The 27,566-nt window shown below is 37.1% G+C and overlaps 1 protein-coding gene across 1 annotated transcript in view; it reads left to right on the top strand.

The window, feature by feature from the left end:
* Window positions 1–27,566, top strand: part of LOC141506158 (serine/threonine-protein kinase 32A) — a 150,822-nt gene that overhangs the window by 115,511 nt on the left and 7,745 nt on the right. Inside the window, exons 8-11 of the mRNA XM_074212669.1 lie at window positions 4,085–4,182; window positions 13,069–13,185; window positions 20,342–20,467; window positions 23,038–23,166. Coding sequence (XP_074068770.1) covers window positions 4,085–4,182; window positions 13,069–13,185; window positions 20,342–20,467; window positions 23,038–23,166 — 470 coding nt within the window. The remainder of the gene's footprint in view (window positions 1–4,084; window positions 4,183–13,068; window positions 13,186–20,341; window positions 20,468–23,037; window positions 23,167–27,566) is intronic.

Below are 27,566 nucleotides of genomic sequence, written 5' to 3'. Positions count from 1 at the left end.
GTTGCATCACGTTATAAGAAATGAAAGTGGTTAACAGAAGTAATTCTATTCAGCTTAAGCACCTTACAGTATCCACATAGGATCATAGACTTAGAGCTGGATTTGAACTAAGGTCCTCCTGTCTCCAGGGCTGGTGCTCTAACTACCTTCTACCTTGCTGCCAGCTGGGCTATGAACTATGTTGGCAAAGGGATAATAAATAAAATTAATAGATACTGAAAGAATGAAACAAAAACATCCTACTCTTGTGGTTTGCTTATCTTCACCAGAACCAGTCTTAGGCAAAGCAAGTTCTTACTCTTGGGGACATCTCCTATGACCCTTTCTTTTGGATTCCAGTATCAAGGGCTTTGTTCTTCTCTTGATTTTGTCATTTTGCATGTATGAAAAGCCCTCCCTATGTCCAGCCTGGAATCTCCCTAGTATCATTGTTACAGTTTTTTGGAGGATCTCTGAGCAACTCACCTCTACCAATTGCAAAAATAATGCAGAGATAAATAATATACCCTGGATAAAACTGTAGGTGGATAGCTAGGTGCTGTGATGGATAGAGCTCTGGGCCTGGAATCAGGAAGGCCTCAGTTCAAATTCAACCTTAACAGATGTATAACCCTGGACAAGTCACTTAACACTGTTTACCTCGGTTTCCTCATCTCTAAAATGAGCTTGAGAAAGAAATCACAAATCTAGTATCTTTGCCAAGAAAACCACAAAGAGGGTCATGAAAAATTAGATACAACTTAACAACAACAGCAGGAAGCTGGGGACTGGGAAAGGGGGCAGAAGCTCTGCCTGGATGAGAAGCAAAGAGGAGTGGACAGCACAGGCAGACATGGGAAAAGATATTAATGTCAACTTAAGAAGCATGTTTACCTAGTGAGATTTCATCCATTCCCTTTAGTATTTCATTCACTTCATTACTTACCTGGTTGGGTGGAGAGAGAGAGAGAGAGAGAGACAGAGACAGAGAGAGAGAGAGACAGAGAGACAGAGAGAGAGACAGAGACAGAGAGAGAATTGGAGAGACGGTCTGTCAGAGAGACAGAGACAGAGAAGGGGGAGGAGAGAGTGAACAAGAGAGGGAAATAGAAAAAGAGAAGAGACAAAGACAGAGAGAGAGAGAGAGAGAGAGAGAGAGCGAGAGAGAGAGAGAGAGCTAACAAAATGACCCCATTCCCCAAAGCAGATAGAAAATTTTACAGATGGAGAAAAATAAGCCTCATTTTATGGAACTTCAAAACCCAGCAAATCACAGTTTCCAAATACCAGGGGATGAAATAAATCCCTTCTTTGTCATGATTGAAACAAGTGAATGCCTGTAATTCAGCCCTTTTCTATCCTAGACTCTAGTACTCAATAATAATAAAAGAGGAATAAAGAGGACTGGTAAGTCCATTTGCTACACTTTAAGCTGTCATTTTCAGGAATGACATGTGTCTCTAAGGTTTTCATCATTCTAAGGTCTGGGTCTGGTTTCCATGGTGAGAAAGTTGAAGAGAGTCAATTTTTTTTGTTGTTGTTGCTTAGTTTAAGCAATATCTGACTAACTTTTGCAAAAAATATGATGCTTTTTGTCTTTTTCCTATAGGGCTGAAAGTAGAGAAGGAATAGATAATACTTTAGAGAAAACATAATCCCAGTACCACATCCATATTTCCTGAAAGAGAGTATGCTCTTTCAACATCTTTTTTTTTTTGCTTGGGTTACTTATGACAGTGTGGACAAAGAGCTGGTCTCTAAATCAAACCAAGGTTCAAATCTTTCCCATAACTTCATAGCTTTGTGATACTTGGAAAATTACTCAAATTCTCAATGCCTGAGGTCAATAAAGAACAATGGTTGATCTGCATTAGTAGAAGGAGTTTTTCCTCTAGTTTAGAGCCCTAAATCAATAGAATCACCAATGAGAAGGTGGGGGGGAGGTTGGGTAGGCCAAGGTACTAGGTGCTTTCTTTCCAAGAGAAATTCTTCATTAGCCCCATTTTATCCATCTTATTTACAAGCTTCTTTTGAGACCAGATAAGGAATTTAAAAAAATCTTGACCTTAGTGGAAGGCATTGTAGTTTTTGTTTTGCATTTTTATTTTTGTAATTTAAATCAGGGTTTGGATAAGTCCATCAATAGACATTCTGTAGTGGACCCTGGTACCCTTTATCATGTGAAAGTAACAGTTTTTAGAAGCTGTCTAGTACAATGTCTCCAAAGACTACTTGTAATATGAGGGTCATAAAAGTATCTATGTGGCAGCATTGCTGGGGAATTAAGTGAAATACTGAACCAAAATAAAGTACTTTGTAAACTTTAGAAAAGAAAAATTTCTCTGGAAATTAAAATTCTGAACAAATAGCTACAAACATTTAATGAAGAGCATTTATGAAAATCAATCTCTTACAATGAACATTACTGTTACCATATAACAGTAATATTGTTTTACGAATGACTTTTAGCAAATTGTCTATTATAAATATCCAAGTTAACTATAAAGGACATATAAAGAAAGATACTTTTGCATCCAGAGAAAGACATGATAAATAGAAGTATTTATAGAATAATTTCACACACACATGTGTATTTATATACATACACACATATTTGTTTCTAAGGTAGACATCTCTAAGGGGGGAAGTAGGAAAAAAATTCACATAATAATGGATATTTGAAAGGAATAGCAAGTTGCACATAGTAGATTTGCAGTTTCATTTGCAATCCCTTTTTTTATTATAGTATGTTAAAGAAATTATTTACTTCTTAAATTAAAAATTTTAAAAATCAGTCACTAATAGTTCCTAATAGCTGTTATATGATCCAACTAGTCCTAGGACAGCTAGGTAGTGCAGTGGATAGAGAACTGCCCTTGGAGTCAGAAGGATTCCAGGAGAATAGGAATTCAAATCTGGTCTCAGACACTGGACTCTTTTTGTTTGTTTGTTTGTTTGTTTATTTAGTTTTTGCAAGGCAATGGGATTAAGTGGCTTTTGCCCAAGGCTACACAGCTAGGTCATTATTAATTGTCTGAGGTCGGATTTGAACTCAGGTACTCCTGAGTCAAGGACCAGTGCTCTATCCACTGTGCCCCCTAGCCAACCCTAGACACTTGATTCTTACTAGCTGTGTGACCTTGGGCAGATCACTTTACCCTGACTGCCTAGCATCCAGAACAATCTCAGTCATCATGATTCATATCTGGCCACTAGACCCAGATGACTGTGGAGGAGAAAGTGTGGCTGGTGACTTAACACAGCTCCCCCTCACTCAAACCCACTTCATGTGCTTGTTATGGCATCACCTCCCTGATGCCATGGTCTTCAAGACATGAAGGGAAAATACAGTAGTCCTAAAAGGCTTAGTTTGCCTGTACAAATTTAAGCATTAATGAATACACCCATATCTAGGACTGATTTCTTGTTCTTAACTATCTTCTGTCCCATGGGGAAATGCCAGGCCCTTAGAAAGCCACTATCGTCTCTCTAGGGTGGAGGCAAAGATATTTGACTTTCTAACCTACAATATTGTTTCAAAGAAAGCTCTTTGTAAACTTTAAAGTGTTGTCTCCAGGTGAGCCACTTTTCCTATTATTCTTCCTCTAAAGTCCTGTAGTGCTGCAGCAGCATATCAAAGGCTATGGCAGTGGAGCACAAGTTCTGACTTGTCCTACCAACTTAGAAATTTTTCTAGGATCCTGCCCAGTGATGTTTTGGGTTGTCTTTTTTTTAAGTTGGTTTTTTTTTTTTTTAGCCCCTGGAATTTATGAAGACTGTATCACAATCTGCATTAACAGAGCAATAAAATCAGGGACGTATGAGAAGAGGGTAATCTGAGTGTCTTGGTAGCTCCCAGACATTGAAGTTGGGGATGATGCCAGCCTACTTCAGCACAAAGGCCTTTTCTTTGGGGGAAAAAAGCATAAAAAGAAATTTAGGCAACAGGAAATGATGATACTTCTGAATAGAAGGACAGAATTCTGCTTATATCTCAAGACATTTGTTTTCTAAGACACACACACACACACACACACACACACACACACTCATTTTATCAGGGACCTGGAAGAAATCATTAGCCCCATTTTTCTGTATCTTCCAGCCCCTGAGATGTTCACCTCAAGAAGACAAATGGGATACTCCTTTGCTGTTGACTGGTGGTCCCTGGGAGTGACTGCTTATGAGCTGCTCAAAGGCCGGGTAAGATAAAATTGTACTTCAGCTCGTTTCATGACACAATATACTGTATTTTTACAAGGAAAAAAAAAACATGGTCTACCTGCAACAATTCAGTGTATCCTCAAGCTCTGCCTCCTCTACATCCCTCTTTTGAATTGACAGCCAAATATAAGTAAGTCCTGTACCCCAATGAGGAGCTGGTAAGAATCTGTGTGATTTCAGGGCAGATGAATTCCCTGTCATTCAGCATGGGATTCAGAATGTTGGTTATTAAGCCGCAGAAATTGGAGGAGCCATTTGAATAATAGAAATCTCCCAAGTGGTGACTGCAGTACTATTCATTAAGTAACTCATGTAAATATATTTGTATGTTTGAAGAAAGTCATTTTGCAATCACAACATGACAGCCTAGTCGAGAAACTCCCCACTATTGCAGGTGTGAATTATTAATGCAACACCATTCATGCCTCATCATATTGAATTCTTTCCTTGATTCTGAAGTCTTGGGTTCAGGGGCAAAAGAGTGTTGTCTCTGAAAACAATTTTTTTTTGCACTAATGGAAAGAGTCTTCTTTTTCTTTCTTTTTTTTTTTAACATATTAAAGTGACTATTGATTTTCCACTGATAATTCATTTCATTTAGGGGAGAGCTTCTGAACATTTTCTAGCACTCCTCTTCATGAACATTGCCATAGGGGATACAAAGAGGAAAGTAGAGAGGAATATCCAACAAGAAAGAAAGTAGGCAGACGAATGAGAAGACCTCTGGTATTGTGATCCCTGGTGATTGGAAGACATCAGCTGAGAAACACTGATCGAAAGTCCTTAGTGTAGTTTAGGGCATCTCATTTTGAAAATTCTGTGGTATCCTAAGAAATGAAATTGGATGGAGTGGGGAACGAGAGTCAGGAGAGTGAAATTCTGGGTAGGAAATAGCAAAATTGAGGAACAGGGATTAAATTCCTGGATACTATAGTATATAGCAGAGATAAAAGAATTCAGACTCAATCCAAGGAATAGGGAGTAAAATGGAAAAGCCCTTTTAATAAAAAGGGCCCAAATATATATTTTATAGTAATTCTCATTTCTCTGATCCACATGGACCACCATGATATTAAGGCCCCTCCTCTGAATGAGCTCCTGCTTATTAGTGCTCTTTCTAAAATATGCTTCCTAGAAATGGACACAATTCTTCTTACCAGGGCAAAGAACAACAAGCCTATCATCTCCATTGTCCTGGTAATTACATATTTCTTTCTTTCTTTCTTTCTTTCTTTCTTTCTTTCTTTCTTTCTTTCTTTCTTTTTTTTACTTTAGCATCCCTTTTTCCATATTTTATATTTTATTTTATTTTTCGACTTACATATTATAAAATTTTTTCTACATTCATCCACTTGCATATTTATAAGGTACACAATTTTCTACCACTTTCCCTTCCCACCCCACCCCCCTCCCCTCAGTGGTGAACATTCTGGTAAAAGTTATACATGTAGATTGTTATTAACAGATTTTCAATTAGTCATTTTGTATATGAGCAATTAGGACTAAGGAAAAATAGATAAAACCATAATTACATCTTTCTTAATAGAGCCTAAGATTTTTTTCACTCTTGAATACTATTGACCCATTTTGAAATTTCACTGTTGTTAATTATTTCAGTCATGCCTGACTCTTCATGACTCCATTTGGGAGTTTGTGGTAAAGAAATTGGAGTGGTTTGTCATTTCCTTCTCCAGCTTATTTTACAAATGAGGAAACTGAGGTAAATAGGATTAGGGTTAAGTGATTTGTCCAAACTGTGGATAGAGTGGAGTCAGGGAGACCTGACACCTGATTTGAACTCAGGTCTGCCTGACTCCACTCTATCCACAGAACACCTAGCTGCCCAGTTGAGCCTCCTGTCCCCTAAAATCAGGTAAACTGCTTTCTAGCCACATCACCTTGAGTGTCATTTCTACTTTTTAAAATAATCATTGGATTCAGATGCATTAATAATACAAATGTGGTGGTATCTCTGTGATCTAGGATGAGAAAAGATTATTACAAAAATACTGGAAAGTCTGTTTCATTTCATGTGGATTTATTTTCCCTCTTACAGTTTCATCAATGACTGCTCTTCATTTGATTTCACTTGGTTGGATCTCATGCCAAACTTTTTGTAGACATATTTTTTTTTTACTGTTTCTTAGTCTTTTGCCCAGCAACATTGTTTATAATTTTCCATTGGCCTCCTCTGTAATGTTTTGACTATGAGTTTATATTATAAATCATTTTATAGTTTTTTTGCTACCAGGTCTCCTCAGCTAAAAGGAATTATCATAGGAGCAAAGGTAGTTTCCAGGGAATTTTTTTGTCTTCTTATTTTGGTTATTATTATTATTGTTATTATTATTATCATCATCATTATTATTATGTTTTTGCAAGGCAAATGGTGTTAAGTGGCTTGCCCAAGGCCACACAGCTAGGTAATTATTAAGTGTCTGAGACCGGATTTGAACCCAGGTACTCCTGACTCCAGGGCCGGTGCTTTGTCCACTATGCCACCTAGCCTCCCCCTTGGTTATTATTTTAACTGATTGATCACTGTATTTCAATCCCAGTTCTACCACTTACCATCTGCTTAATCTTAGGAAAATTATTTAACATCTCTGGACCTTAGTTTCTTCATTTGTAAAATTAGGGGGTTGAACTAGATGACCCCAAAGACCCCTTCCAGCTCTGAATTAATGATCTTAAGAATTGGCAACAATTAGAGTCCATGTCTTTGTTTTTAATATTTATTATTTTTTCAGAGTCCATAGTAAGGGAGGGCTATAAGTGCATGGAATATTTTTGTCTCATTTTTCCCTTCTCTCTATTTCGAATTAATTTTGACTTTTGCTCTAATCAGGTCCTCTAGTAAAGCATCAATTTTTGGGTAAAAAATCATCTATTTAGAGGATCAACAATTTAATAATTACAAAATCTGAAAACTATGTGATTCTCTGTACATACTCTGTATAAAAATTCTGTGTGCATAGTTGTTGACATATTTTCTCCCCCATTTGATTGTGAGTTCCTTGAGGGCAAAGAATTTTTTTTACCTCTTTTTTAATCCCTAGCACTTAACACAGTGCTGTACACATGACAAGCACTTAAATTGGTTGTCACACTTGATATCTAACCCCAGACCTCTGTTTGTATGATAATACTGTGAAGTCTACCTGAGTAGTTACCATGGGCAATTGAGTGTTGGATTTGAGACACTAGACAGGTGAAAATAAATTAGTGTGAATTATTTTAGTAAATAGAAAAAAAGAGGAGAGTGGATCTTAACCTAATTAAAGAACAGCTATAAAAATTTAAGTGGGTTCATCTCATGTTATAAACTCCTCTCTGGTGGTGTAACAATTTTTTGAAAATAGTTCCCAGGCTTTGGATTTTTTTTTTGTCCTTTCTGCTTTAGCTTCATTAAAACCAGTTCTTACCTCTTCCAAGTGGTGAAGATTCTGGGGACAACTTGATGACAATTTCATGACTTCTCCCCACCAGGTGGAGATTATCTCAGGGTAACCATCTCAATGGTCAAGTCCATGACCTTTGTCTGTTGGCTCTTCAGAATTTACAAGTAGTGTTGTACTCTTGTGAGGTGTCTTTCAATAATTATATGTTGGACTTATATGAACTCAATAAACAATTATTTATTTATTAGGTTTTTGTTATGGTAGGTTTGTTATGCAAACCAGAAAACAGTTAAAAACATGTTTGCATTGGCCAACTTATTGGAGTCCTGTGCAGTAATTAAAAAATAAATCTAGTAATTATGATAACAAATTTGAACAAATTTATACAAAATGATTATAAACACATTTTTATATTAAAGGTCTCCAAATGCATCTTTGAATATTTTTATAAGGTATGTTCAGTTCTAATATTTGCTAATTGATTATATACACTAATAGAAAAGAAAAAAGGTATTATAATGTAAAACAAATAATCTCAAATTACATATACTTGACATTAAATTAAATTGACTATATATAGCACACTTGATATATAAACTTTAGTTCTTTCTGTATTACCTCCCTATTAAGAATGCCTTAGGGGCGGCTATGTGGCACAGTGGATAAAGCACAGGCCCTGGAGTCAGGAGTACCAGGGTTCAAATCTGGTCTCAGACAGTTAATAATTACCTAGCTGTGTGGCCTTGGGCAAGCCACTTAACCCCATTTACCTTGCAAAAACCTAAAAAAAAAAAGAATTATGCCTTAGCTGAGCCTTGAGAAAAGGGTACTCTAATCCAGGAGTTCTTAACCTGGAGTCAGTGAACTCATTTTAGAAGATCTTTTGATAAATGTATTTCAATATAATTCTATGTATTTTTTATATATTTTCAAACATAATTCTGAGAAGGGGTCTATAGGCTTTCATTATATTTCCGAGGGGGGGGGTGGTCTTTGCCACCAAAAAGGTTAAGGATTCCTTCTCTGGATCACTTAAAGTAATTAAAAATGACTGTGATTGAATTTGAAATTCTAATGGGGAAAAAATTACTTTAGCCATCAAAAATCAATAAAATTGAATAAGAAGGGAAACAAATTATATTACCAGGCTTCTTATGATAATTGCTAGAAGACAATAGAAGCACAGTAGTTCCCTTTAAATAGTTGAAGGGCTACTGTCTGGAAGAAGACTTAGACTTCCTGTTAATTCTGAATACAGAACTGGGACCAGTAGGGGATGGTAAGTTAAGGAAGCCAGTTGTAAAGAAGCAAATTTCAGCTCCAACTTGAGAAAATACTCAAATAATGAGAGCTGTCTGAAAATGAAATTATGCGAAGTAGTGAGTTCCCAGAGTCAGGAATGCCTTTAGAAGAGAATCCTGCATAGAGGTGAAGGAGGGAATTGAACTTGATGACCATTTAAGATTTCTTCAAGATCTAGGATTTTGCAGCTCTATGAATCAGAAACTAAGCCATAAAAAATGATGTTTTGAAAAGTATGCTCAGGCAAGAAAGAACAAAATACCAACCATTTTTGAACAATTACCAACATCTCTTAGAGAGAGTGTTAAAAAATCACTTTGACATTTATAAGTTATTATTTAGATAGAAACATAAGTTTCAAAAAGGTAATGAATTTGAAAATGCTGCCTTGAGTCTTAGTTTAATAACAGCTGTTGACAAATGTGATCCTGAGTAGTTAAATTCTGCCTTCTCTACACTTAATGTTGCTGGCCTCTTCTCTCCAAGGTACCTCTGGAATAACCATCAATTTCTCAAAACTTGGCTGATTTCCAACCACATTCCTTTCATTTTGTGCTCTTCAAAGTTCTTTTTTTGTTTGTTTATGAAATGCCATAGAACAACAGCCAATTAAATTGCTCCCAATTTAACACAAAAAATTGCTACCACCCAACACTTGAAATTATGGGAGGGAAAAATAATCATCAGAAGCGAATGTTCAGCAATGCCAAAAACTGAAGAGACATCAAAGAGAAGGACCTAAATCAGACCATTGGATGTGGCAATTAGGTCAACAATAGTGATCTTAAAGAGAACATTTTCAGGAAAGAGGGAGGAAGCTCAGTTGCAAGTGATTGAGGAGTGAATAGTGAAGAGATGAAGATATTGACTATAATCAATTTTAATTTTTTTAAATGTATGGTATTTTCATTTTTACATGTTTTGATTTCTAAAAATGTCTTTCCTTCCTTTCTTCTTCAAAAGAATCATCTCTTAGTACAAAGAAAACAAAATAAAGAGGAAAAAAATCAATTCTGCGAAACTGACCGATAAAGGAGCCACACAGAATAATAGAGACATTTTACCTCACCCATAACTGTATACCTCTACAAAATCAGTCAGTAAACATTATTAAGCAGACATTGTGCTAAGTGCAGAAAATGCAAAGAGAGGTAAAAAATAGTCCCTGATTCCAAGGAGCTCACAGTCAAATGAGGGTATGCCTAACTTTCCTCAGTCCTTCCATCATTGAATATTTCTGTTTATAATCATCCTTGACAATTTGTTGGGCATGAGGTAAAACAGCATTATTTTAATTTGCATTCTTCTTGATATTAATAATCTTTTATGTAGTTGTTGATCATTTGCATTTCTTCTTCTGAAAACTGTTCAATCTCTCGACTACTTGTTCATGACATTGGGGAATGGCTCTTCATCTTGGGTCATGAAAATGGAAAGGTATGAGACAATATGGAATGAAGAAAGCAGATCCAAAAGAATAGTATACCCAATGGCTATAATAATGTAAATGATAACAATACTTAAAAGACATTCATCTTACATGAACTGTAATAAATAACCTTAGCCAGAGGGAATTGATAGGGAAATATGACTTCCTCCTCTCAGTGGGAAGTAGGAACCATAACTATGGAATGTGCTATACATATATATATATATATATATATATATATATGTATGTATGTATGTATGTATATATATATACAATATCACACTGGTTCCTATGTCATTTAATTTTGCTTAAATATTTATCTCCATTGCAAGGAAGGGTTCAGTGGAATGGGAGAGGGGGCAAAATAAGAAGACATGCAATGGTTTAAAAACAAAAGACATCAAAAAAACTTTTTTTAAAAAAAAAGGATCTCTAAGCTTCTTTCCAGTTCTATATGTTTGTCTTTCATTCTCAAAGATGACCATGATATCAGGGAGGTGATGCTATGACAAGCATATGAACTGGAATTGAGGGAGTGCTGTGATTTGTCTCCAGACTCACTTTCTCCTCCAGAGCCCCCTGAGTCCGGTGGCCAAATATGAATCATGGCAATTAGAGATGGCACTGGATGTGAGGCAATCAGGTTAAATGACTTGCCCAAGGCCACACAGCTAAATGTCTGAGGCTAAATTCGAACTCCAGTTCTGACTCCAAGGACAGTGCTTTATCTACTGTGCCATCTAGCTGGTCCTTCCAGTTCTATAACCCAGTTATGATCATATAAACATTTCTATCCCATTGAGATTTCTATTTATTTGTTTAGTTTGTTTTGGAATGAAGGAATTTTGACCTGTGATTTCATTTGCATGGAAACTTTTTTACTTCAGTATATATTATAACATCTCAGCTTTAGAATTATAAGTCTTAGAGATAGATCTGTATGAGCATTTTCCCTAAAGTTGTAACTTATTTGAGATCATATAGTTTAAAGGGCTAACTCATCATTCTAGCTATTAAACCATGGTACTCTTACTTAAGAAGGCAACTGGGCAGTTAAATGGATAGAGCACTGGACCTGGGATCAGGAAAACTTCAGTTCAAATATAGTCTCATACACTTATAAACTGTGTGACCTTGGGCAAATTACTTAACCTCTCTTGATCTATTGGTGAAGGAAATAACAAACCACTAATATTTTTGTTAAGAAAACTCCATGAACAGTATTGGCATGCTTTGTGACCACATTGGTCACCAAGAGTCAGATACAACTGAAGAAAAGAAGGAAAGAAGGAAGTCATAGAAACAAAAGTTTAGAATCATCCAGACCTGAGGTTTCAAACTTACCTGAGCCCACAACACTCCCAAGTGTAGCCTGAAGCCGATTAAAATATTTTAACTGTATCATGCCAACTCTTAAATCGGTGATATCTGCTTGAAATTATCTTCAAATGGAACTTGTAAAAATTCACTTATTTTTCCAAAGTAAAATAAAATGAAATCTCTTCTTTACTCCACCAAAAAAAGCCTACAATTGGGGAATGGAAAGCCTTTTAAATGTAAATTTTCAAGCACATTTTCGAGTCTCACCCCAAGAAATAGTCTTCCCTAGGATATCTGTCCAATCAGGGACCCAGGACAGTAGCAAAAAATGCTAATTTCTTATGCTAACTTTCTTTTAACACTATGCATAGCATAATGGGATTTGAATTGGAAAGGGATTTTAGATTATTGATCATTTGGACCAAGCTCCTCATTTCATAGAAGAGGAAACTGAGGAACAGAAAGGAAAGTGCCCCCACTATCACAATGGAAGTAGAACCAAGTGCCAAATTCCACTTTATCCTAACAGAATGGGGAAGGGGAGCCCACCTGAGATCCCTGATCTGTTGGGGTTTTTTTTAGGTTTTTGCAAGGCAAATGGTGTTAAGTGGCTTGCCCAAGGCCACACAGCTAGGCAATTATTAAGTGTCAGAGACCGGATTTGAACCCAGGTACTCCTGACTTCAAGCCAGTGCTTTATCCACTACGCCACCTAGCTGCCCTTCTGATCTGTTTTACCTTGGCCTCCAGCCTGGTTGGAAAAATGGAGGGGCCTCTAGGCAATTCATGGCCAATCTGAATTCTCCTTGTATGGACTTGCTTCCTCTGTTTTGAAAGCACTTAGCTGGGGTGGCTAGGTGGCACAGTGGATAAAGCACCGGCCCTGGAGTCAGGAGTACCTGGATTCAAATCCGGTCTTAGACACTTAATAATTCCCTAGCTGTGTGGCCTTGGGCAAGCCATTTAATCCCATTGCCTTGAAAAAACCTAAAAAAAAAAGCACTTAGCTATGCTGGCCATATCCCAGCTAGGAGGTAGCTCTTTGTTGGTGGTGGATCTTTTTCTTTCAGGCCCTTTGCTTTATGAGCTGCCTCATTTCATTGGACATATTGTTGTTGCTGTTGTATTTACAATTTAGTGTTCATATATTTACTTCAGCTGAGCTAGGCCTGGCCCTGTACTGATTTTCTGTAGTTCTTTTGAGGGGAGCAATTCAGGGAGGTATGGGGTGCAGGTGGCATGAGAAACTGAACAATAACATCTTAGTTATTGAATGCTGGCCTGGGAAAATTTCCAAAGGAAGTGTTTTTCTGCCTTCTTCTCTCTCTCTCTCTCTCTCTCTCTCTCTCTCTCTCTCTCTCTCTCTCTCTCTTTCCCCCAGCAAAAGAGAAATAATTTGTTATATTTTTGCAGAGGCCATATCAGATTCGCTCTGGTGCATCTACTAATGACATTGCTCACATGTTCAAGACAGCAATTGTGACCTACCCAGCTTCATGGTCAGTGGGAATGGTGACGCTGTTAAAAAAGGTAAGAGAATGGGCAACATGGTACCCATGACTAGAGAATATTATGAATAATTGCTAATATTAATGTAGCAGTATATACTTTCAGATCACTGGACAGAGTCAGGAAGTTTTGGGTTCAAATCCAATTCTTACTAGCTATATGACCTTGGGTAAATCATTTAACTTGTCTGCCTCAGTTTCCTCAACTGCAAAAAAGGGAGTTGGATGGCTAATTTGGAAATATGAACTACATGATTTCACATATATAATTGATATCATTTTGTTTACCTTCTCAATGGGTGGTGGAGGGACTCAGAGAGAATTCAGAACTCACAATGTTTTTTTGTTTTGTTTTGTTTTTAGGTTTTTGTAAGGCAAACAGGGTTAAGTAGCTTGCCCAAGGCCACATAGCTAAGTAATTATTAAGTGTCTGAGACCAGATTTGAACCCAGGTACTCCTGACTTCAGGGCCAGTGCTTTAGCCACTACGCCACCTAGCCGCCCCCTCACAACGTTTTTAAAATGAATGTTAAAAATAAATAAATATCTGGGGCAGCTAGGTGGTACAGTGGATAGAACACTGGCCCTGGAGTGAGGAGTACCTGGGTTCATATCCAGTCTCAGACACTTAATAATTACCTAGCTGTGTGGCCTTGGGCAAGTCATTTAACCCTATTTGCCTTGCAAAAATCTTTTAAAAAAAAGAAAAGAAAAAAAAAGAAATATCTAAAGCTACATAACACACATATATACATATTTAAATGTATATGTGTGTGTGTGTGTGTGTGTGTATAAAATAAAGGGTTTGAACTCCTTAGTCTCTAAGTTCCTTTCCACTATACTACTATAACCTCCAGTTCTTAAACTTACAAGATTCATGCTATTTGCATTTCACAATAGCTCTGATTGCTAAATAATACAAAATTATCACACTTCCCATTTTACAGAAAGAAAACTATGGTCCAAGAAAGGGAAACAACTTGCCAGATGATCTGGTTCTCCAAGACCCCATTTGGGGTTTTCTTGGCAAAGATGCTAGAGTGGTTTACTATTTCTTTATCCAGCTCATTTTACAGATAAAGACACTGAGGCAAAGAGTTACGTGACTTGCCAAGGGGTGTACAGCTCCTAAATGTCTAAGACAGATTTGAACTCAGGTCTCCCTAACTCACGACCTCACATTCTATTCACTCTGCCACCCAGGAGAACCTGCTATTCAGTGGATCAAAGACAGACCATGCAGTCCAGCCTCATCATTTTATGAGCAGCTAAGCCACTGAGCCCAGTGCTTATGAACATACATGAAAGTTCATTGATGAATTTCTCAGTGGCTAATCCTCCATTACAAACAAATGAGGAAAATGAGGTCTAGAGAGAAAAAGTGTTTTGCCTAACTAAGGTCATGTGTTATACAACTGGCAAATTTGAGGTTCAAAACGAAATGTTCTGACTCTAGAAGAGCATGGACACCAGTGTACCTGCTAAACTGTGATCTCTATGGGGCAGAGACTATGCCATTTTGTATCTTTCTAACTTTAGAATCGTAACATTGTAGGCATATAATTAAAATCTGTTAAATTAAGCATTTGTTAAATTGAATTTAACAGGTATTTATTGAATGCCCACTATATGCTGGCACTATGGGATATGCAAAAGAAATATAACATATGATATTTACCTTAAAGATACATAGTCTTATTAAGGAGAGAATGAGTCAATGAAGAAATATTTATTGAGCTCCTACTGTATTCACAGAACTGGGATAAGCATCGTAGATGACACCAAGAACTACATTCCATTATAGGAACTCATCAGCTGGTAGGGACAGCTAAGAGATGTACACATAAAAAGATTATTAGCAATTCAAAATGGCGTAGTGTAAGAAAAATGGCAAATGAGAGGCAGAGCGAGTAGTGTCACAGGAATGGATTTAGGAAAAAAAAAGACATATAGCACAATTACTCACAATAACATTTTCATCTGACAAGGTTGGACACTACCCTCTGGTGGTTCTGTTGAAATAAATTTATTGTTTCAATCTAATTCCTACTGATGTAATCCTGATAATAGTCTTAAAATCATGGCTCTATTGTGTCTATTCTATGGTCTATGGGTCATATGCAGCCTCCAAAGCCCTTTCATCTGGCATTATTACATTTTATTATAATAAAATAATATTGGTAATAGAGGTTACATTATAGTCATAAATAAATATTAAATTCTGTATGTGACCTGACGGGTTTTGCTGGGTGATATGGCCCAGAAGGGCTAAAAGGTTGGACTCCCATGCTCTAAATCTAAGAGAAACTTCTGAGGCCAACTAATCCATTGCTTTAATTTTAATGATGAGGAAAGAATGAGAATTAATGATAATAATAATCTAGCATTTATTTAGTTGTTCAAGCTTTACAAAATACTTTACAAATATTGTGTCATTTGATCCTGAGAAGTAGATGCTATTATTATATCTATTTTATAGGTGAGAAAGCTGAGGCAAATAGAGATTAAGTGATTTGCTCAGAGCCATGGAGACATGTGGAGAGGCAGGATTTGAACTGACGTTTTGCTTTTTTTAGGACAGTACCACCTAGCTGCTCCTAAGGAAACTGAGACACAAGGAAATTAAATATCTTACCAAAGTCACATAGGTCATATTAGAGGAGTTTCTGAACCCAGATCCATGACTCCAGAATCAGAGACATCATGAAAATGTCCCCCTCTAGCCAGCATGTTGGATTCATTTTGTTCAGAGTTCACAGAATTTAACTTTCTCTTTGGTTTCTAAAGTCAGTTCATTTTCGTGAGGGAGCAAATCACATCTGTAAAACTCCCACAACCAGGTGTATGACTAGTATTAGGCTATCTGGACTTTGTTATCAGGAAACATATGGGGGTTATATTTTCTCAAACTCCCAGTAGTCCTCTGACTTTTTGCCTTTTTTCTTTGTCTTTGTACTGTAACTCCATGTCCCCATACCAGAGATAGATTATCCTCAGTTCCCTTTCTCCAACTGAATTTGCCCCAAATACAGTAATTCTTAGTGATCTTTATAAGTACAGCTACTGTCTGAAAGCATAGAAAGACTGGTTATCTAGAGACGTCATCCCCAAGCAATCCCACTTTCCAAACCCTGAAATGGGAGGGAGGGGTCAGGATAAACATAACAGTTATTTGCCAGCATCTAGATGTAATATATGAAAAATAGGAAATAATTTATATGACTAAAACCATAAGAAGAATTTTAAAAAGAAATTGGTAGAATCAGACTAATCCTGAAAAAAGACATTCATTTTCTTTTTTTATTATTCAGGAAGAATAGTATTTCATAACAGGGACCAAATAGGACAACTCAAGTTCTCTATTGTCTGGTCTGCAGAACATTTTCTAACCTTGTTTGTGACAGTTATCTGGCCCTGAAAGAGGTCTGGAGTTGAGGAGTACTTGGCTAGTACAGTCAAGGTTTTTATTTTTCAGCCTGAATCCATGGGTGAAAGCATATTTTCAGGACAGATTCCCAAGTGCCAAAAATTAGTCTGCAGGGATCTAACAGATGTTAGGCAGCTGTAACTGTTCACATCTCTTTTAGCAGCTTCTCCTAGTTTTTTCTTCATATAGATCTTTCCTTCTTGAATGAATAATGTGTTATAAATAAATTTACACTTGTACATAATCCCACCAAGGATATTTAGTGGCTGAAATTATTGTAAACAGGCCAGCTGCATGAGGTACCTTTGTTAGTAAAATGCAGTGTAGAAGAAGGACCCCCAAAGTCAGGAATCCTGGGTTCAAATCCTAATTTTAGTAACTTAGTATGGGGTCACTGAGTCTCACTTTTCCTCATTTATAAAATGGTTATCATAATATTTGCAATACTTACCTCCTAGGATTGTGAAGAACAGATTTTTTTTCGTTTGGGGGATTTGGGGTATTAAGCAGCTTGCCCAAGGCCACACAGCTAGGTAATTATTAAGTGTCTGAAGTCAGATTTGAACTCAGGTACTCCTGACTCTAGGACCAGTGCTCTATCCACCACACTACCTAGCCACCCCCATGAAGAACACATTTTGTAACCATTAATTTGTCAAGGGTAGACATAATACCTATCATGGACCAAATCTGACTGCTTTTGTATAGCCCTACAAGCCAAGATTGTTTTCTATATTTTTACCCAAAGTCATATATTAAAAATATAATCTTATATTGTTATAACATTATTTTATATGAAAATAAAGTTATATTGCATTATATTAAAATATAATCTTATTTTAAAAACTAATCTTGGGGCTATAAAAAATGGCAGTAGATCATATTTGAATTTCCCTGGGTAGAACTCAAAAGCTTTCAATGGCTATCCATTGCCAGTTGGATGAAAATATAAAATCCTCAGCTTGACATGTAAAGCCTTCCAATCTAACTCTCCACTCATATTCTACTTTTCTCTTTTTCATGTATTCTCCACTCCAGCTGTTCCTCATTTGTGATATTCCATCTCTCATTTCCAATCAACTAAGTGATTCAGTGGGTAGAGAACAAGACTTCTGACTCCTAGGGGGCAGCTAAGTGGCGCAGTAGATAGAACATCAGTCCTGGGGTCAGGAGGACCTGAGTTCAGTCCAGCCTCAGACACTTAATAATTGCGGGCAAGTCACTTAAACCCATTACCTTAAGTAAAAGTAAAAAAAATAGAAAAAAAAAAGACTTCTGATTTCTAGACCTGCCTTCAGGAAGCTTACTGGCTTTGTGACCTGGTGCAAGTCATAATTTCTCTCTGCCTCAGTTTCCTCCTTGGTAAAATGAGTTAATAATCACACCTCCCTCCTGGGATGGTTTTGCTAGGATGAAATGAATTAACATATATAAAATGATTTGCAAACAGAGAACTATATAAATGATAGCTATTATTATTATTATTAAGTTTTTCCACAAGTACCTCTCTCTCATTTCTAGAATGCATTCCCTTTTTATCTAAATCATATAGAATTCCTAGTTTTCTTCACAAATGCCATCTCCTACAAAAGGATTTTTCTATGACATCTTCCCATTTCCCCAATTATAATCACTTTCTTCCTCTTGAAGTTTATTTTGTATTTATCTATGTGTTATACATGATGTAATTGGGGCAACAAGGTGGTACAGTGGATAGAGTGCTGCACCTGAAATCAGGGATATTCATCTTCCTGAGTCCAAATCCAAAGTCACACCAGCTGTGTGACCCTGGGTTAGTCATTTAACCCTGTTTGTCTGTTTTCTCATCGTTTAAAATGACCTGGGGAAATGTCAAGCTACTCCATTAGTTTTGTCAAGAAAATTCCAAATGGTGCCATGAAGCATGACTGAAATGACTCAATCTGAAGTGAAATGATAAACAGATTACAACAGGATCAAGTTGGGACCAAATTAAATATCAAGGCTCATATAAGATCATTACTTCAGATCTCTAGGGACCTTAGAGGCCCTCTGGCCCAATCATTTCATTTTTTTCAGAAGAAGAAACTGAGCCCCAAGTTGGCTTAAGTGAGTTTCCTAAGGTCACATAGGTTATAAGTGACAGAGCTGTGATTCAAACACAGATCTTCTTATTCCAAATCCTGTGCACTTTCCACTCATCCTTGTCTTACCCACCCATGTGTTATTCATCTACACGTTTAGTGCACAATCTCAGACAAAGACAAGGATACTAAATGACAGGCCATTTTATTCAGAGAATGAGATATCTGTTTATCACACACCAACTAAGCCTCAAGTCTTAGTCCCTGGTCAAGGTAAGCATTATCTTTACACAGCTAAAGTGACCTTTCTTGAATAAAGACATTGAGTGGAATCAAGCAGTCAATCAATAAGCATTTATTAAGTACCATAAGTTACATCATCTAGGACATGAGGAAAATCTCAAAAATCCAACTTATTTCAGTACTTTAAGAGTCCAAAGTTTATTATGTGTAGGTGTTCCTTCTAAGGAGGCAGTTCACAGTCCCTCAGCCTATGTTAACAGTTGAATAAATTGTTATGGTCAGAATCATTCATCTTATGACCAGTTCTCTAGTGATGGGCACCATCAGAATGAAGTAGACTGCTCATCAGATGACAGATATAGTCCATTCTTTGACCCATACTCAAAGCTATCTCAGGTTTGTAGGATCTGCTAGATGATATCACCTTGGAGAAGTCATTGGCCCCTCCATGCTACAGTGAAGTGTTTAGGGCAGGCTTTAGTGGCAGCAAAGTCAATTGTGGGTACAGTGTCATTTATTCTGATATATCTAATTTCTATGCCATTTCCTTGTTATTTTAGCATAGCAATCTTTATTGTGTTTTGCTAGCTTATTTAATATATCAATAATTAGTGGAATTAGTGGAAAGGGGCAGTTAAGTGGCACAGTGGACAGAGTGCCAGGCCTAAAAATAGGAAGACTAATCTTCTTGACTTCAAATCTGTCCTCAGACATTTCCTAGCCATGTGACCTGGGGTAAGGAACTTAGCTCTGTTTGCCTCAGTTTCCTCTTCTGTAAAATGAGCTGAAAGAAATGGAAAACCACTCCAGTGTCTTTGTCAAAAAAAAAACCTCAAATGGGGTCATGAAGAGTCAGACATGACTGAAATAACTGAATAATAATAAAACTGTGTAAAGTACTATTTCAGCCATTGGGAGCACAGCGATGAAAATTAAAAACTTTTAAAAATTGAAAATTGTCCTTGATCTCAAGGAGCCTACATCCTATTGGAGATTACAATATGTAAACAGTTAAATAAATATACAATAATTTGAAGTAGGAAAGAGCAGTGCAACTGTAAGACTCAGGAAGTGCTGTGGACGTACAATTGGCCAGACTGCTTACTAGTGGAATGACCATGTGCAAGACCTCTTCTGAGAATCAGTTACCTTATCTGTAAAATGTTCTGTTGTATTTTTCACTTATTTTGTTCAGTATTTCCCAATTACATTTTAATCTGCTTCAGGCTGTCCTTGGGAGAGTTGTAGGCTTAGTGGTATTTGAAACCTCCAGTCTGGATGATTTTTCATATTTCTTTCAATTCTAAACTTTTGGTTCTATAGCTTGGCAGCTGCTCCAATAAGGCTGGTGGGGGTTGTGGGGAAAGCTGTCTGAAGACATTATGGAACTGTTCATTAAAGGTGGTCTCTCCTTCATCGTACAAACTCTTGTGTTTTCTTGGCAGTTGCTTGAACAAAATCCTGACCACAGGTTTTCTCAGCTATCAGATGTCCAGGACTGCCCCTACTTGGCTGATGTGAATTGGGATGCAGTTCTGCAGAAGAGATTGATTCCAACTTTTATTCCTAATGTAAGTCAACTGAAAGAAACCCAACCCCCCCCCACTTCCTCCCCTTCCCACTGTTCATTTCAACACCTGTTCCAAGTTTCTTGCTTTGAAAAGATCTATATAATCCAGCCTACTGGGTCTCTATGGGGCAGAAGTCAACTGTGTTGCCTTTGCCTCTGACCATTCCACACCACTGAAATTGTGCCTGAAAAATTGGAGGGATTCACCATGATTCAGTACAAGAAGAATCTGAATACTAGGAGCACTACTTTTATATTTTACTAAGCCCTAGGGACAAGAAGGACATATGAAAGAAAGAGATTATATGAGCAAATGTGGGAAAAAATATTGAAGCAATTTCTCTGGTGGACTTATGATAAAGAATACTATCCAGGAGCAGCTAGTGGTGCAGTAGATAGAGCACTGGCCCTGGAATCAAGAAGACCTGAGTTCAAATTCAGCCTCAGACACTTAATAATTACCTAGCTGTGTGACCTTGGGCAAGTCACTTTACCTCATTGCTTTGCAAAACTAAACCAAAAAAAAAAAGGATGCTATCCATCCCAAAGACAGAACTGATGGTATCTGAATACAGACTGAAGTATACTTTTTTTCCACTTTATTTTTCTTAAGGTTTCTCTTTCATTGTTGGGGGGCAGGGTATGTTTATTTTTATAACATGACAATTGTAATGTTTTTCATGGCTGCACATTTTTTAACTTACACCAAGTAACTTCCTTTCTCAATGAGGGGAGTTGGGGTAGGTGGAAGGGAGAGAATTTGGAACTCAAGATTTTGGAAATAAATGTTGGAACTTGCTTTTTTACATGTAGCTTGGGGGAAAATTTTTTAAAATAAAATAAATTTAAAAAAAAGAAAGAGATGTTATCTGATTGAGGAAGACCCTTGGTGTCATAGAGCTAATATGTATTAGAAGCAGAATTTGAACCTTCCACTTCCAGATTCCAAGTTCAATAGTCTATCTACTACACTTAATGTTGCCTCAATATATTCGTCTGTGTAATTTAAATACTCGCAGGACACTAACCCATCAATAGCAATGCAGTGTTTAGAGGCATACTGACAATTCATTTTTTGCAAGTATTTAAGGTCCTTAATCTGGTTCAGTGTTTGGGGTCTTTGACTCCACATAGAGTCCTTGTTTAAGGGTTTCAGAAATTCAAATATATATTGAGTACAAACTTTGGTCTTAGCTCAATGCCAATGACCTCTGTGGATTTAAAAACAGGGATACCAAAGGACCCTGTTGTCCTTGAAGGGGCTTGCCAGTTTACTTGGAGGGACAGACATTTCACATAATTAATTGCAGTATAATGTTTGTCCTTCATTCACAAAGAAGACCATGACTTCAGGGAGGTGGTGCCATGACATGCACATGAAGTGGATTTGAGTGAAGGCATGCTGTGCTAAGCCACTAGCCTCACTTTCTCCTCCAGAGTCATCTGGATCCAGCGGCCAGATATGGATCAGGATGACTGGAGACTGCCTTGGATGAGAGGTAGTCAGGGTTAAGTGACTTGCCCAGGATCACTCAGCTAGTTAGTGTCCTCAGTGTCTGAGTCCTGTCTCCAATTGCTCTATCCACTGTATCTGATCATAATGAGGGTTTTCTTGGCAAAGATACTGGAATGATGTGCCATTTCCTTCTTCAGCTCATTTTACAGATGAGGAAACTGAGGCAAACAGAGTTAAAAGACTTGCCGAGGGGGCGGCTAGGTAGCGCAGTGAATAGAGCAGCAACCCTGGAGTCAGAAGTACCTGAGTTCAAATCTGGCCTCAGACACTTAAAAATTACCTAGCTGTGTGGCCTTGGGCAAGCCACTTAACCCCACTGCCTTGCAAAATCCAAAAAAAAAAAAAAAAAAAAAAAAAAAGACTTGCTAAGGATCACACAGCTCGGGAATGTCTGAAGTCAAATTTGAACTCGGTTCTTCCTGATTCCAAGCCTCAGTACTCTAGCCATTGTGCTCATCTAGTCAAGTTGTAACATAGAATTTAGAATTGAAAGGATCCTTAGAGATCATCTAGTTCAACCCTCTAATTTTACAATGGACAACACTGATACTGAGGTAATATGACTTGCTCCCATTCGCACACAGTCACCAGGAAAAGCCAGAATTTGATTCCAAGTCTTCTGATTACAAATCCATTGCTCTTCCTCTCAAACCCTAAGTGTTCTGCCCCTTCCCCAGCCCAACCCATTGTGTGGGCCACTTCATTAGTGCCACAGCACTCTTCCAGGAATGAAACCCCATAGTGACCCAAAAAGTCCACAAACAAGAAAGGTAAAATGTAATTTAGAAAAGATGTTTGTTTCCCTTTCTACCCATGGTGAGCTTATTAGAAGACAGAGAGAATAAAATATAAGCAAAAAGAATAATGAAGCACTATGCCATAGAAGGGGTGATAAATTATGTAAAGCATACAGTGGGCACTCTGCTGTCTTGATTGTCTTGGGTCGATTTCATTGAGACCTAGTTCAATCCCTTCCCTAGATCTGGCCCATTTGTCAAATGATATAAAAGGCTGAGACCACCTAGGGAGGTGACCTTTTCTTTTGTTCTCTACAGAAAGGGAGACTAAACTGTGACCCCACCTTTGAACTTGAAGAAATGATTTTAGAGTCCAAACCCCTTCACAAGAAAAAGAAACGACTGGCAAAAAAAGAGAAAGATACCAGGAAATGTGACTCCTCCCAGGTGAGCAAAAGAACACCCATATCCTCAGCTCCCGCTGATATTCTGAATAGTCATTTCCTAGCATGTTCTTCAATAATACCCTGCCTGTAGGGGAATGGTTTGTGTCACAAATTTTTTATTTCAATAAATTGTGTTTTGCTAAGAATGAAGTTGGGGTAGCCTGTTCCCAAGGATGTGCTAGCAAATATTTAACAACTAAATCTCCAGAAGAAAAAAAAGTATTCACAACACACAAATTTTTTTATTTACTTAATTTTTAATTAAAAGAATAATATAAATATTTCCATAACAGTAGAATTTTAAAAAAGATTTCATATGAAACTGCAAATCTATTATGTACAACTTATTATTCCTTATAAACATATAAAATTATCATATAAATTTTTCTTTTTTCCCTCTCCTACCCTAGAGATGACTACCTTTAGCCACAAATATGTGTATATATATATATATATATATATATATATATAAAATCATCCTATGCATACTTCTATTTATCAGTTCTTCCTCTGAATGTGAATATCATCTCCCTTAATATGACCTTTATAATTACTTTGAATATTTATAATAATCAGAATTATTTTTTTATTTTAATTTGGGTTAACTCATGCTAGGAACCCATGCTAGTCTGAAAAAAGAAAAATATATGCTATCTTATTTCAACTTGGCCCTCCCTGCTGTCTGACATTCCTTTTATTTCTTTATCGACCCTCTCTCATACTTCCTGCAGTATGTCCCAACCTGCTCTTCTCCTTTCAAATCCCCTACATCACTTCTACTCCCATCCCTCTCAGCAGAGACTTTGCCTCTGTTAGGAAAATCAAGGCAATTCACTGTGAGGTCCTTCTCCATTGTTTCACACCTTTACATCCCTCTCATCATTCCCCATTCTGTAGTCTTTTGTTCCAATCTCCAAGCAAGATATGGTCTTTCGCTCTGTGTCAAAGCTAATCCATACAAAGATTTTTTTTCCTTCAATTATTTGTTTCCTTTCTAATTCTGACTATATTACTTGTACAAATGGGTTTTTTTAATTTTATGTAATACAAACTGTCCATATTATTTTTTATGATCATCTATATCCCTTGTTTTGTTATAAATTCTCACTCATCCATAGTTGTGAGATGTAGTTCCTTTCCTTCATAATCAGATGATTTGATCTCTTATGTTTAGGTTATGTATCCATTGGGAGTTTACTGTGATATATGTGTAAGAAATGAACTAACTTTTCAATGTTAAATTCAGTGGTTTTTTTAATTATAAAGATTTTATTTATTTTGAGTGTTACAATTTTTCCCCCCTAATCTTACTTCCCTCCCTCCACCCCCCCACAGAAGGCAATTTGCCAGTCTTTACATTGTTTCCATGGTGTATATTGTTCCAAATTGAATGTGATGAGAGAGAAATCATATCCTTAAGGAAGAAAAATAAAGTATAAGAGATAGCAAGATCAGACAATAAGATATCAGGGTTTTTTTCCCCCCTAAATTAAAGGTAGTAGTCCTTGGTCTTTGTTCAGACTCCACCCCCTTGTTGCTCTTAGAGTATACAGTGTTTTTCTGGTTCTGCTCATCTCACTCAGCATCAGTTCATGCAAATCCCTCCAGGCTTCCATGAAATCCCATCCCTCCTGGTTTCTAATAGAACAATAGTGTTCCATGACATACATATACCACAGTTTGCTAAACCATTCCCCATTTGAAGGATATTTACTTGATTTCCAATTCTTTGCCACCACAAACAGGGCTGCCATGAATATTTTTGTACAAGTGATGCTTTTACCCTTTTTCATCATCTCTTCAGGGTATAGACCCAATAGTGGTATTTGCTGGATCAAAGGGTATGCACATTTTTGTTGCCCTTTGGATGTAGTTCCAAATTGCTCTCCAGAAAGGTTGGATGAGTTTACAGCTAGTGTTCTTTTTTTAACCCATTTGACTTCTCTATAATTTTTGTCCTTGTCTACCTCTTTTCCTTAAAACTTTCTCTCCCCCTGATTTTTGTGATATTGTTCTTTTTTTTTTTCATTTTCCCCTTCTACCTGGTTTGTCATGATGGAAAATTTCAAAGCTCTATTCTGAGACCTCTTCTTTCTCTTCACATTCCTTCTCTATGATCTCATCTATTCCTGTGGGTTTGAGTATCAGTTTCTTATGGGTGACACCTAAATCTATATATCCAGTATCTCTCTTTTGAATTCTAGTCTTGCATCAAAAAATCTCTGTTGGACATATTCACCTAGATGTCCCAATGGCATTTTGAATTCAGTATGTCCAAAATGGAATTTCCCCCCTGCCCCCAACTAAACTTGGTATTCTTCCAAACTTCCCTATTTTTATAGAAGGTACTACCATTTTCCTACTCACTAAGGTTCACAACCTCAGAATCAGTTTTGTTTCTTCCTTCTCTCTCAATGCCCCATATCTGAAGAATTGCCAAATATTTTCAATTCTTCTTCCCTCAAACTGTCTCCATCTATTTCTTCCTCCCTACTCAGGCCTTCAGCATTTTTTACCTGACTTATTTTGTCATTTTGGTAGTCTCTTAATTACTTTCCTTGCTTTCCTGCCTCTCCCCTCTCCAATCCATCCTCCACATGGCTGCCAACATAACAATAATAATTAAATTTATATAGTGTTTGCTGTGTGATAAACATTAGACTAAGCATTTTTCAATTATTATCTCATTGTTCTTTACAACTCTGGAAGCTAGGTATTTTGAGATAAGGAAATTGAGGCAAACAGAAGTTAAGGGATTTGCCCAAGGTCAGATGGCTAGAAAAGTGGCTGGATTTGAACTTGAGTCATGTAGTATTCTATCCACTGTGCCACCTAGCTGCCCAGTTTACATTATCTTTCTAAGGCACTAGTCTAACCAAATCACTACCCCTCCTCATAAACCTTCAATGGTACCATACTCTTTTCTAGGTCAAAATGCAATTTCTCTTGCCTGGCTTTTAACATCCTCTACAATCCGGCTCCAAACTACCTTTCTAGACTTATTTCCTATTGCTCTCTTTAGCAGCTATTCCTGAAACTTGTCATTCCATCACCCACTTCTGTTCCCTGCACTAGAAATGGATTCCCTCCCTATCTTGACCTCCCAAAATTTTTATCTTTCTTCAAGGCTCAACTCAAATATCAATTCCTTCCCAGAGCTTGTCTTGATTTACCCCAGTCTCCTGTCTCAGATTAAATTTTATTTACTTATGTTTGCATATCAGCAGTCTCCTCAGGGAAATGTAAACTCCTGAAGGACAGACAAGGAGTTTTATTTTTGCCTTTGCATTCCTAGAGTCTAGCACCATGCTTTTCATAGAGCCTAAGGCACTTAAATAAAAAAATCATATTGTTCAGTTGAGATGACACAGTGCCTACCCTTGAAAAGCACAAGGTTTAAGGAATAAATAAGACAGACATATAAAACATAACTTCTGAATGATACAAAAAGCCCTGCAAAAGCTCCATGATAAGAAATAACAGAAATAACAAGAAGAAAGAAATTAGAAATAATCCCTTAAAACTGTATAGTGCTTTAGATTTTTAAAATGCTTTTGTTTCTGATGTCTCATTTGACCCTCACAATACCTCATTTGACTTCATAACACAGAGACTCACCCCTGGGTTACTAGAGTCAGCTCAAACTAGCTGGGAAACAGATTGTTAAATGTTCATTGGGCATTTACATCCTGGAAATTGAAAAATGCTATAAGTGATTTGATCTATTTTTATATTGATTGTCTAGACTCAAGAAAGTGATTGAAAAAATGTTAATAATACAGATAAGGGCCAGCTAGGTGGTACAGTGGATAGAGCACCGGCCCTAGAGTCAGGAGTACCTGAGTTCAAATCCAGCCTCAGACACTTAATAATTACCTAGCTGTGTGACCTTGGGCAAGTCACTTAATCCCATTGCCTTGCAAAAATAAATAAATAAATGAATGAATGAATGAATGAATGAATGAATAGCAGAATGAATAAATAAATGAATAAATAAATAAATAAACAAATAAACAAATAAATAGTGCAGATCAGGTTTAAATGTATGAGTGGAGAAGTAATTGTTAAACCGATACTAGCCCATACCCACTTACAATGAAAGCTCTTTGGCTCTTCAGTAAATTTTAAAGATTGTAAAGAGGTCTTGTTCAATCAGCCTCTGTGCTGTCCTAAATAAAAATGAATGTTGGTGGAAGGCTGGGAGAGGGAGCCAACTATCAAATATAGGAAATCCATAGTGTTTGCCTTGCCAGTTTAGTTTGAGAAAGGGCTTCAATATTTGGTACCTTATCCTACCAGTTGCTCTTCAAAATCTTCCTAAGATAATTTGCATGGAAGTCATTCAGTACAATGGCTGGGTAGTCCTTCAGTTTGGCAATCTAATACCTCTTCTCTCTCACA

Source organism: Macrotis lagotis, chromosome 1 (assembly GCF_037893015.1).
Source record: "Macrotis lagotis isolate mMagLag1 chromosome 1, bilby.v1.9.chrom.fasta, whole genome shotgun sequence".
Taxonomy (NCBI): Eukaryota; Metazoa; Chordata; class Mammalia; order Peramelemorphia; family Peramelidae; genus Macrotis; species Macrotis lagotis.
Note: the sequence above shows the minus strand (reverse complement) of the source record. Positions and strands in the feature narration are given on the sequence as shown.